Source organism: Urocitellus parryii, chromosome 4, assembly GCF_045843805.1.
Source record: "Urocitellus parryii isolate mUroPar1 chromosome 4, mUroPar1.hap1, whole genome shotgun sequence".
Taxonomy (NCBI): Eukaryota; Metazoa; Chordata; class Mammalia; order Rodentia; family Sciuridae; genus Urocitellus; species Urocitellus parryii.
This window is the reverse complement of record NC_135534.1, coordinates 77909820-77922655: the sequence shown is the minus strand read 5'-3', so window position 1 is coordinate 77922655 and position 12836 is coordinate 77909820. Positions and strand designations below refer to the sequence as shown.

General features: G+C 36.1%; 1 protein-coding gene across 3 annotated transcripts in view; it reads left to right on the top strand.

Moving 5' to 3' along the window:
* Window positions 1-12836, top strand: part of Grm5 (glutamate metabotropic receptor 5) — a 413823-nt gene that overhangs the window by 319024 nt on the left and 81963 nt on the right. For all 3 annotated transcript variants that reach the window (XM_077797673.1, XM_077797672.1, XM_077797671.1), the window contains exon 4: window positions 7825-8071. In XM_077797673.1, coding sequence (XP_077653799.1) covers window positions 7825-8071 — 247 coding nt within the window. The remainder of the gene's footprint in view (window positions 1-7824; window positions 8072-12836) is intronic.

The following is a 12836-nucleotide window of genomic DNA, read 5'->3' as shown; positions in this document are numbered from 1 at the left end:
TCTGTCTGTCCCATTTTATGGTATGTTCTATACAGCAAGTCTACTTCACATTCATGTATTCACCCATCATCCAAAGGATCCCTGATGTACAATAGATAATGTTGAGCACTGTTCTAGGTGCTGGAAACAAAATGACAAACAAGATCAATGTGTACCCCATCCACAGAAACTGATTGTCTATTCTAAACTAATCTCTGGACATCATTATATATGTAGAAGCTTTTTTAAAAAAAGTACTTAGTAAATATTAAATGAAGGAATGGATTATCCACTCTGAGGCTCAGTATTATGAAATATGGAGGATATCAGGTGAGCATGATGGCTTTAGCCTATATGAAGTTCGTACTCTGTAGGGTGCGCAGTCAGGCATGCAGATAATTGTAGTGTTTGGCAGAAAGTATTGCTTGATGTAATAGAGGTATAAGCACATTTCTGTGGGGCACATAATGGCAAAAGATTAATTCTGGTTTGAGGGGATGTTCTGCCCTTTTGTCACAGCAGGAAACAAATTATTGTGTCATCTACTGTGTGCAACTGGAATCCATTTGCCATATGCATAAAGAATGAGTGGATTCATAAAATAAATGAGGGTAGGGAGAATTTGTTTCACTGAAGTTTTTATTGAAATATTACAGTTCATTATTGAACAGCATCTTCCAGATTTGTAATCACTTTCTTAGAAAATGCTGGAATCTCTTCCCCTTTACTTCCTTCATTTATTAATGTTTTTTTCCTTATTAATGGGTACACAGGATGTACTGAAGACAACCTGAAAATGTTTTAGTGCCTAATACCAGGGATAAACAAAGAATTAACTTGGTTCTTTTTTTTTCCTTAAATAATCTGTTGCCTATTTCATTCCACAATAATGAGTTAATTTGCTGAAAACATTTTAAAATCATGATTAATTTCCCTTTCATAATACAAATAGCACTACATAAGGAGTTAGGAGACAAGGGGTCTAGGCAGCTGCCACTAGATAAAAGTATGATTTTAGAGAAGTTCTTTGTCCCTCTTGGCCTTATTTTCCTCATTTGTAAAATTGCTTTATTGAACCAAACTAGGTCACAATTTCAGATGAGTACAGTGGTCAGAGAGGTGATATAAAAGAGAAGAAAGTCAGTATTTGCCATGTGAGACTGTGGTGCCAGTGTTGTTACATCTTCTGATTTTTCAAGAATCTACAAAGCTGGTTATATGAAATTTCAATAAAATAGCATTTAAGCAAAAATAATAATAATAATATCCAAGGACCGAGTTAAGCCTAAGGGCTTTCTTTTTTCAGCCTCTACACTAAATACCTTCTAAAATCCTTTGTATCACAGACATTCTTTGACTCTGATTTGCTAACAGCATTATTTCCCTTTGTTTAACATCTACTAAGCTTCAAAGTTTTAGTTCCCCAGATAAATCAAAGAACATGTTTTGCAGACTACAAAATTAAATTGTAATCACAGATTGGAGGGTTTCAGTTTCTGATAATCCTTTTGGAGGTTTCTGATTTGATTAAACAATACTAAAATCAGGCCTGAATATTAAATGCTGTAAATCAAGTATCCCAATTCGAACAAAAGGAAAAAAAAGAAGAAGGAAGAGCAGCTTCATTGCTTTCCTCTCTGCTCTGCAAACTGCTTTAAACAGCTGAAACAGCTGGCAAATTTGGGTTGGCACAGAATGTCATGGTTAGGTTGGGTCTGGTACAGGAAGACTTTAAAAAATCATCTTTGAGCAAAGTTAATGTTCCTGAAGGAAACATTCATTCTTAGAAGCATGAAGTAGTTAACATCTGATCTTTCCTATAGCTTAGCAGATTAGAAGCCTAAATAAAATGAATCATCTTATGATACACATTCAGGCCTTTAAAATTTACCTGACAAGATAAAGTTCCTTGGACCCTAATGAGCTTCTATCACTAAACCTTAAACTTACATGCTGAGTTGATTTTGTTTTTTTTTTTTTTTTTTTTTTTTTTCTGGGTTGTTCAAATATTTTTTTTTTTTTTATTTCTTTTTTTTTTTTTATTGGTCGTTCATAACATTACATAGTTCTTAATACATCATATTACACGGTTTGATTCAAGTGGATTATGAACTCCCGCTTTTACCCCGTATACAAATTGCTGTATCACATCAGTTACCCTTCCATTGATTGACATATTGCCTTTCTAGTGTCTGATGTATTCTGCTGTCTGTCCTATTGTCTACTATCCCCCCTCCCCTCCCCTCCCCTCCCCTCCCCTTTTCTCTCTCTACCCCTTCTACTGTAAATCATGTCTTCCATTTGTATTCTCTTGACTTACCCCTCCTTACCTCTTATATGACATTTTGTATAACCCTGAGAATCGCCTTCCATTTCCATGCAATTTCCCTTCTCACTCCCTTTCCCTCCCACCTCTCATCCCTGTTTACTGTAAATATTCTTCTCAAGCTCTTCGTCCCTACCCTGTCCTTGTTTACACCCCTTATATCAAAGGAGTCATTTGGTATTTGTTTTTTAAAGATTGACTAGCTTCACTTAGCATAATCTGCTCTAATGCCATCCATTTCCCTCCAAATTCTATAATTTTGTCATTTTTTAATGCAGAGTAATACTCCATAGTGTATAAATGCCACATTTTTTTTATCCATTCATCTATTGAAGGGCATCTAGGCTGGTTCCACAGTCTTGCTATCGTGAATTGAGCTGCTATGAACATCGATGTAGCAGTGTCCCTGTAGCATGCTCTTGTTAGGGCTTTAGGGAATAGACCCAGAAGGGGAATAGCTGGGTCAAATGGTGGTTCCATTCCCAGCTTTCCGAGAAATCTCCATACTGCTTTCCAAATTGGCTGCACCAATTTGCAGTCCCACCAGCAATGAACAAGAGTGCCCTTTTCCCCGCATCCTCTCCAGCACTTATTGTTGTTTGACTTCCTAATGGCTGCCAGTCTTACTGGAGTGAGATGGTATCTTAGGGTAGTTTTGATTTGCATTTCTCTGACTGCTAGCGATGGTGATTCGCTGAGTTGATTTTGTATTGAGGACTGAGATTCGATCTTGCTTAGGTTTATACCACCAGCATCCAGCAGAGTCTGACATACAGTAGGGACTCAATAAATATCTTTTAATCAATAACTTAATCTTTGAATGAGTCACTGAATAAATTAACCAATGAGCCAGTTTTTCTCTCTGAGGCCAAAGCAACAAGAACAAAGGAAATGAATATAACTCTCTGAGTTTTATTTAGGCAGTAAACAAATAGTATGTCAGCCAAACAAGAGCAGGGAATTTAGAAATGTAAACAGAATATCAGCGAAAGTTGGTTGGCATCTAACATTATTGCCACCTGATCATGCACACTTCTCTTACTCTCAATATCATCTCTCGGTTCTGGAAATTTAAAATACAATGTTATATTATTTTTCATGCTGTTTCAATCTTATGGAGAATATTGAGTTTTGAAAAGAAAAAGAAAAATACAAGCAAAAAACTTGGTTAACTTCTATCTGTAAGTTTGTATCTGCCTTCTTTGGGCTGCTGTGCCATTCTCAGTTCAGTTTCCAAAGCTTTTCAGTGCTATCAGGGTTTGTCACACAGTGCCTCATCAAGTGGCTAGTCTTGGACCTATGCAGCATTCTGTCATATAGTTCAGTTCTCAGAATTTGGTATGCTAAGGTCAAATCCATGTCTGTACAACTCAGAAGTATCCCAGTAGTCTATTCAATGATATAGGATCTCTCCACTGTCCATTATCTTCTTGACCTTTCCATCTTCTAGCCTCTTTGACCTATTTCCTGATCCTTTGGCTAAGACTTTAGTTTTTACCTCTTCCTCATTCTTTCTGTTCCTGCTACTGAATTACCATGGGACACAAGTAAGATGAAGCTAAAGAAAGGGAAATGTAGCAAAGGATTTTCTCACATGCTTGGGGCATGGTTCCTTTGGTTAAAAAAGAAGGGGTCCCACCCTCAGGGTTATAAGTACCTTCCTAGGACTATGGGCTCCACCATTACTACCTACCACCATCTCCTTAGCAAGAACACCTAGGGGGTAAGATAGCAAAAATCAAACACACAGAAATACAAATTCTTTTTTTTTTTTTTAAGAGAGAGTGAGAGAGGAGAGAGAGAGAGAGAGAGAATTTTCAATATTTATTTTTTAGTTCTCGGCAGACACAACATCTTTGTTGGTATATGGTGCTGAGGATCGAACCTGGGCCGCACGCATGCCAGGCGAGCGCGCTACCGCTGAGCCACATCCCCAGCCCAGAAATACAAATTCTTTAATTCCTTCCAACCTGTAGGTATCCCCTTTCTGCTTCTTAGTCTAGAAATAGAGGACTTGTCTTATAGTTCTTTCTGATTGCACCTGGTGCACAAGATCCATGTCTTAAGCTGCTTTCAACTTCACATTTAAAGATATTAGAGGAAAAACTAAGAAATTCATGCCTACTTCACTGACATTTTGAGTTTTGTCAATCTACTTCTTTCCATATATATTTTTTTAGCTCATCTAATTCTAATCATTCTGCCCAGAGTGTTTAGTTGTGTTCAGTGTAAGAAAAAATAGAGTGTGCTTATTTCATTTTAATGGGACCAGAATTTTCACCATGTATTTTTTTTCAAATAATTAGTTCTTATTGCTATTTCCATGTATTTGTATTAGATGGTGAAAATCCATGAGATAGCTAAAAGAGATCAACTGGTCTGCCTGACAGATCCTATTGCAAATTGGTGTTGATATTTAGTTTTGTTTAAACAAGTACTATTCTACAAAGAAATAATTTCTCTGATTAACTGATTTCACAATCTGAGGTCCAGACCTGTTAATTGGTGACACTCTTGGAGGCTGTCTCTCACCCATATGGCCTTATTCATGCACACAGAATATTTTAGTGATGCCAGTCATATGTCATATGCTGTGCTAGTACAAGGACTACATCTGTGACAACCTCAGATAGTTCACAGTGTACTGGAAGCCAGTGAGAGATCACCACCAGAGCTATGAAGAGGAGAGAGCAGGACCTTAAATCTTAAATCCAGGCTAAAGGCAAAACTACACGCAGGGAATTTCTTTTTTCTTTTTTCTATTATATTTTAATAGCTGGTGTTAACAATTTGTATAACAAAGGCCAAACTATATTAGTAACATTGTACCATTCTGTAAGCCCCTTCATTTGAAAACCATTGTTTCCTTCACAACTGTTACAGTCTCAAAGTTAGTAGAATTGCACAAATTAATCCACCATAATGCTACATATTTAGAAGCAATCAAGAGTCACCCCACACAATGATTAAATGTGCATTTATATCACAGACCCACAGTTCCACACATATCATGCCCATTACATACTTAGTGCTGTTTCCAAAATGGTTAGCAATTCATTGTATGGACACTCAGGAATGGGCCTGGGGTGCAGTTTTTTTCTTTTCCTATTAAAGTAAATCATTCTTAACAGCAACTGGATTACAGTGAAGTATATAATATGCAAACAGGACACCACATATAAAACACAAAAGAGCCCATGAAATTCCCATGAATATACTGAAGTAATATGGACAACCAGGGAGAATATGTGCCAATATGGTTGTTCATCATCATAATGAAAACCCGCTCTCATACTGTAAGAAAAAAAGCAGGGACTTAATTCTGGAGTGGGGAGGGTTTTAAAAAATTTCTGAGTGCAAGTGAACTCACATGAATTGAAAATTTAAGTAGAAAATCTGAGGGAATGTGTGTTTTAGGTATTGAGAGGGTAATGCATAGAAACCCAGATATAGAAGAGCATGTGTGCATACTTCCATTATGAAATGACATCTTCAGGCTTGTGTAAATATTTATCAATGAAAATAATAATGTCTTGAAGGAATAATAAAGTTAGGATATTGAATATCCCTCCTAAGAATGTTTACCCTTAGTGATAAATAATGAGTGGCTAAAGGCAGATCAAAGAGAACATTTTTATTTTATAACATTTTCATGTTTGACCTTGATATTGAATCTAGAAATATTAATACACAAGTACACATATAATTAGGAAGTTCTGAAAACGCAAATAAAGGTGTTAGGAATGGATGGGTCTGGAAGAAAAGAAATGGATACAGGGAATATAGAAGTGTGTGCAAAATTAGTTGAGATATAGAATGAATCCAACTTTTTTTTTTTAATCAAATGTTAAGCTTGATGTGCCTTAGGGACTGTCTGGGAGTTCAGTTGGATTTAGATTTAAAAGAAGCTGTTGGGTATCTAAGTAAGAGCCATGCACTCTAGAGCTAAACTGTATTGTTCTAAATCCTGCTTCTTCTCAGAATAACCATGTGGCATTGGGTTAGTTCACCATTCTATGCCAATTCTCTCATAAAAATACTACATATTCCATTGGGTTGTTATAAGAATTGAGTGAATGTTTGTGTAGCACTAAAAACATTCCCTATAGGCAATCCTCACTTACCTAGCATTGAAAACATGGAAAGAGTATAGAATTAGAAGATGACAAAATGTAGAACTATAGAGAACAATAAAACTTTAAAGGCATGATAAAGAATTCAACAGGAGTCTGATATCTGAGATAGATACAATCAATCAATCATGTTTGTTCTATTTTCCAATGTTTCCTAAATGTGAACACCCCCCAACTTCTCTAGTGCTATCACCATGTAAAACAAAACAAAAACCCACAAATATCTGTTGCCTGGGTCTATAACACTGGCCAAACAACTTATCTCCCTTCTTTACAATCTAAACAGCACCTCGGATTCCCCATCCCCACCAATCTGTCTCTCACTTCTCAGTTAATGGCACTTTAATCCATCATTGCTCAAACTAAAAACCTGGATTCATCCTTTGATTCTTCTGTTTCCCTAATAGACCATATCCAATCCATTAGCACTTCCTGTTGTTTCCTTTTTCAAAATAGACTCAGAATCTTATCCTGGACTAAACCACCATCATCTCTCAGCATTCTACCACAGTATCCCAAATGTTTTCCCCTCCTCTTTTACCAATTTCTTTCCATTTTCCATACAGCAAAATAATTTTTAATGAAACTTGGAAAACATTCCAAAGACCTACGCTCCACTAGTCCTGTTTCTCTCTCTTACCTCTCATTTTAGTTCTCTTCTCCTTATTCACCATGCATTAGTCTTTCAAGTAAAGAAATAAAACAAATCATCAGAAAGGACTGTTATTGGACAGATTTCTTTAGTGTAGAATCCATGTCTAATTCATCATTTTTATTTTTCCCCTAGATCACCAATCACATGCTTTATATATACTCTGATTTTACACATATTGAATTGATTAGTGACTTAATGGCATTTAATTGCTATGTTTTATAATTTTAAAATAGGCTCATTTATTAGAGAATATGCTTTGAGACTGGAGGTGGTAGGTGATAAATCATCAACTAGGTAAGTTGAGGCCAGATGGTAGAGGATCTTATTTTCTCAATTAAGAAGACTAAATAGTTTGGAGGCTGGAGATTTGTTGTGGATTTCTAAACTAAGAGGTACATTATCACAGCTGACACAAGGGAAATTAATCTGTCCTTAAGATAAGTTTTGTATACAGCAATGCAATGCTATCCTTCCCCTATCCTCAGAGTTCAGTTACTGGAGGAAGTGAATCTTTCTGTTGTTGGGAGCTGAGATCTGTCTTCAAGGTTTTGGAAAAAAAGCCCAAATAGAGAAGACAAAGTTTGGGACAGTATGTTGGCATCTGTTTCTAGCATTGCCCCCAGTTCAAATTCTGACAAGTTGCTCCTGGGCATTCCAATTATTTGGGATCCGTACATTCACGTATGATAGAATTAAATTCCAAAATTAACTCTTAATTTGTTTCTCAATAGGTTCTCTGACCCTGAGAACACATCATGTTCAAGATTCCAAAATGGGATTTGTGATCAATGCCATCTATTCCATGGCCTATGGACTACACAACATGCAGATGTCCCTCTGCCCAGGCTACGCAGGACTCTGTGATGCAATGAAGCCAATTGACGGGCGAAAACTTTTGGACTCCCTGATGAAAACCAATTTTACTGGGGTTTCTGGAGATATGATCCTATTTGATGAAAATGGAGACTCTCCAGGAAGGTATTGTTAGATTTCTCCTCTAAACAACAGAGCCTAAACAAGAGCCAATTGTAGATGCTGAGATGCTTGTCTCCCTCCCTTGTGGATATTTAGGCTGCCTGGCCATGTTTGTCAAGCCCCAATATCCCAAAGTGAGCAAAATAGAGACAAAACTTTATACCCTGTGGCCAAAGAAAAAAAATGATGCCCATGTCCACAATGTGCTTTTGAAATCATCACATTTCAGAGACCTAAAGTTAGAGCAGGAGCCTCACTTTAACATAGGTAACCAAAGCCATCTCAATGGTTTCTCAGTGCATGTTATGTCATGTTATTCCCTATACTCTGTTGTTAAGGTCTGTAAATAAGTCAAAAATAACACCTGGTATTTTGCCAGAGAGATGTTGGAGTTCGTGGACAAGTCTGGATGGTGCCTGGCAAAATCTCAGAGGGAGTGGTTTGAGAAGTAACAAAAGTGAGCCATTAAGTGTGGAGATTCCTTATTGGTTGATTGATGTATCTAGTTTATGCTAATTAAGATAAGCTGTGCAAAATGTATAAATACCTCTGTTTTCCTACAATAAATGGCTCCCATTCCTGCTGCATCACTCTGTTATCCTCTTGGGTCATGGAACTATTCTGAAATAGGAATTATTCAATTTCTGGCAATCCAGAAATAGGGTTGAGGTACAGTGATTTATGTCATATTTTACTTTGTTATTCTCCAGTTGGAGCACTTTCTCCCTTTTTGAGGATTGAATTGCCCTTTTCTCTGATATTTCACCTTTATTATTTCTAGGGAAGTGCCTGAGAAATATAATTATAATTACTTATAATTATAGGTCAACAATCACTAGGTATCCAAAATTTACCAGAATTCACATGTATTTTATACCCGGATTCTTAACTCTACACAGTATGTTTTTAATCCATGAGGGATTTAATCCATGAGGGATGGTGTCATTGAAATTATATTCTGAGTTGTAATAGCCTATGCTTTGCATCAGAACAATCAGGACCCTTTGGTCTCCTATTGCAAAATTCCAAATGCTCTTCCAATAGCACCTTGTGCTTAGCAGCTGTTCCTGAAGAAGTGTCAGTGCACTCTATTTGCAGTTGACCCTGCCAAGAGAAGATCTCATGAGATCCTCCACAGCTCACATCCCATGTGCCCATACTTTCTGCCAACAATCTTGGTTTAGCACATTTCCATATTGTAAGATAAGCTGGAGATTGTCCTGGATGTAGCTGTTGCCATCTCACATGCTGAACTGCTAAGTGACATTGCCAGGTCACATAGCCAGACTAAAAAAATATAGTTTTTCTATTCCAGAAGTTTGAAGATTATTGCTCCAAGACTGTTTGCCAAGATAAACTGACTTTACACAATATTGTTTTCTACTTTTTTTCTCTGTTTGCTATATCCACTGGGCCAAAAGTTACTTCATGTGTGTTATAATTCCTTTTAGGACAGGTTGACCCATTAGCTCAGTCTTTAGGTTCTCTGATATCTATGCATGGATTTATTGTTCCTTTGTGCATCTCTGGAGCAGTGACATTAGCTTGGGACCTGCTAACAGACTAATGAATATAGCTATCTCAGTTCAAGAGTTTTGATATCATGTCCCCAAAACAGTTTCACAAATGAGACATTGAGGAAATGTTTCAGATGGTTCAGTTCTGTTCCAGTGGGAAACTTTAATAGATTAGGCAGAACATTACTTTCTCACTCATACTCCACATACACTATAATAGGGTACTTTTAGGACACTGGTTCTTAACCTTTTTTGGAATTTTAATCCCTTCCGGACTCTGGTAAAATTCTAGATGTTCTTTCAGGAACAATATACATAACATTTTGCAAACAATATCTGGGAGTGCATGCTGGTTTGAGTCTATCCATGCTCTACTAAGTTTGAATATTACAAGCTGAGCATGGTGCTGCACACATGTTATCCCAGTGGCTCTGGAGGCTAAGGCAGGAGGATCCTGAGTTCAAAGCCAGCCTAAGCAATTCAGTGAGACCCTATATCTAAATAAAAATAGGGCTGGGGATGTGGCTCAGTGGTCAAGTGTCCCTGAGTTCAATCCCTGGTGCCCCCCCAAAATTTTAATATTACATTAATGCATTAATAAATTATCAGAGTTGGCCTCTGAGGGCATGAACCAGATCAAAGAAAGGTTTGTTTGCAACCTTTTGTTTTTCCAACTAATTTACTTATATTTTTAAAGAAAATTACAACTGTTCACAACAAGCCTTCACAACAGTGAGAATCTGTTTCAAAAGAAAATTATAGCTAATATTTATTGTATGCTATTATCCAAACACCAAGCTGAGTGCTCTACTTTTTAATCATATGAGGTAAGTAATATTATTATTCTTTTTTTTTCAGCTGAAGAAACTGAGGCCTACAAAGGTTAAAGTACTCATCCAAAGACAGTCTCTTAAGTGATACGAGTTGATTGTAACTCTGTCTTTTAGACTTTAGCTGCTTGTCTTATAATCAAACACAATCAAATTATAAAAACATTTTTAGAAACTTATTTGAGGAAAATGAATTGTTATTTTTGTGTAGTAAAAGTAACTGTTGGGTTGGATCAAAGAGATTCTCAAATGGACAAGGAACTAGAGGAGCAAGGCGTATGAGGGATTCTCCTAAATTGCCAGATGTATAAGAGGAAGATCCTGAACAAAGGGAGCCGGGAGAGATAGAAACCGTTTCTTTTACATGCATTTGCAGATTGTTCTCAAGCATATTTGGATCATTGTTTTTAAACCTCACCTCTGAGTAGGGTACTATCACCCCATAATTTTGTAATTAAAACCATGGTGCCATGTGTGTTACAGAATCCAGAACTTTTGAATTTAAAAATGTTTACACACTAATATAATGCCCCAACATGCTGTGGAACAGCACTCCTTAATCAATAAATGGATATTTCTGACATAAAACATGAATATTCATACTAGGTGTTATATAGAGACTATAAATAGCCTCAGGTTCAGGTCAGGTTTTTTCACTGGTAACTGCAGATAGATTCATGTTTTGCTGCCAGTAGAGTTGTGAAAAAACAGTTTTCAGAGCTCTAAGTGTTTCATAATTACAGATGTGAAATATGGACCTATGGTATTTACCACCAGTGATGTAGATCATATGTCAGCAAACTAGGGTCTGCAAGCCAAATTGAGTTTGCTGTAAAGAAGGATTTTTAGAGCACAGTGACAGTCATTTAGTTAGGCACTGTGGCTGCTTTTGTACTATAATAGTGGAGCCGAGTAGTTAGAGACCATCCACAAGTCAAAAATACTTATTATCTGTGCTTTAACAGTGAAAGTTTGCTAAGCCCTAGTTTAGAGACTCCTTCAGGACCTAAGTTTTAAGTGGTCTAGCTGCTGCCCAGGAATAACCTTAATTAGGCAGAAGGAACATGGAGAGAAAATGTCAAACTCAATACAACTGCCCATTTAAAGCAAAAATTAAGATACTGTATTGTAGAGTGGATAAGTGTAGAGTTGTAAAATATTTGAAAAGAATGGTATAAGGGAAAGGGAAATGAAATTATACAAGGAAAGATTCTTACATTTTACATTAGGTAACTTGACAGTAAGTAAGAATTCATATTTGAATTCTTAATTCTTAGTAGAGTAAGAACTCATATTTGTAATCCCTTAAGCAACCTCTAAAATTTTCATATCAGAAAAAAGGAAGACCAGTAAAGGGATTAAGGAAAAAAGATTAACTTGAAAATATTGCAGAAAAAGAGGAATGGAAGGGCAAAAACCAATGGGGCACATAGAAAATATGAAGCCTGAATAGTAGAAATTTCAGATCCTGGCCTTGAATGCACATGGATTCTTTTTTTTTCTTTAGATTTTTTTATTTTATTTTTTTTTAGTTCTAGATGGATACAATACCTTTATTTTATTTATTTTTTAATGGGGTGCTGAGGATTGAACCCAGTGTCTTATACATGTCAGATGAGTGTTCTACCACTGAGCCATGACCCCAGCCCACACATAGATTCTGAATACACCACTGTGCTCCTAAAAGGACCATAGAGAAACAGATGATCTGTGTCAATGTCCTACTTTTCCTGGAGAGAAATCTGAGTCTCAGAGAAAGAAAGAGACACATCCAAGTTTGCACAGCCAACTAACTAGTAACAGTGGAAGGATAATATGCAGTTCTCCGTTACAATTATCAAATGAGAATTTACCTTAGTCTTTTGAGCATTTTTTATTTGTTCTTTTTTGAATCACTCATTCTTTTCACTTTTGATGGATAATAAATTCTGTATCCTTTCTCTGAAAAATAAAAAAATAAAAATATCTCATATCAACTCAAAAAAAGGAGAAAATCTTTGTTATGGAGAAGTATCCTTATGAAGTTCTTTCTCAGTATACTGCTACTGAAGGTTTTTAAAGGAATGGGATATATTCACAGCTTTAGTTATTATTGATAATATCTTTCTCTGTGTCTGGTAGGTAAGAAACAATTACCAGGAAAAAAAGAAGATTAATTCTGAAAGGAAGATTTATTGTCTCCAGTATAGTTATACAAGTGTGATAGGTTAAGCTAAAATAATGATTTAACTTTTCTTTAAATAATTTTCCTATCAAATATGACATTTTTTATTCTATAGGGTTTCCTAATTATTTTTCAAAAACTGAATCCATTTACTTTTTAAAAATTCTCATACATACAAGTAGCAGCCATGGGTGTAAAGTTAAAACCTTATAATGTAAAGTGGTTACATTTTTACATTATTTAAACAACAGAAAATT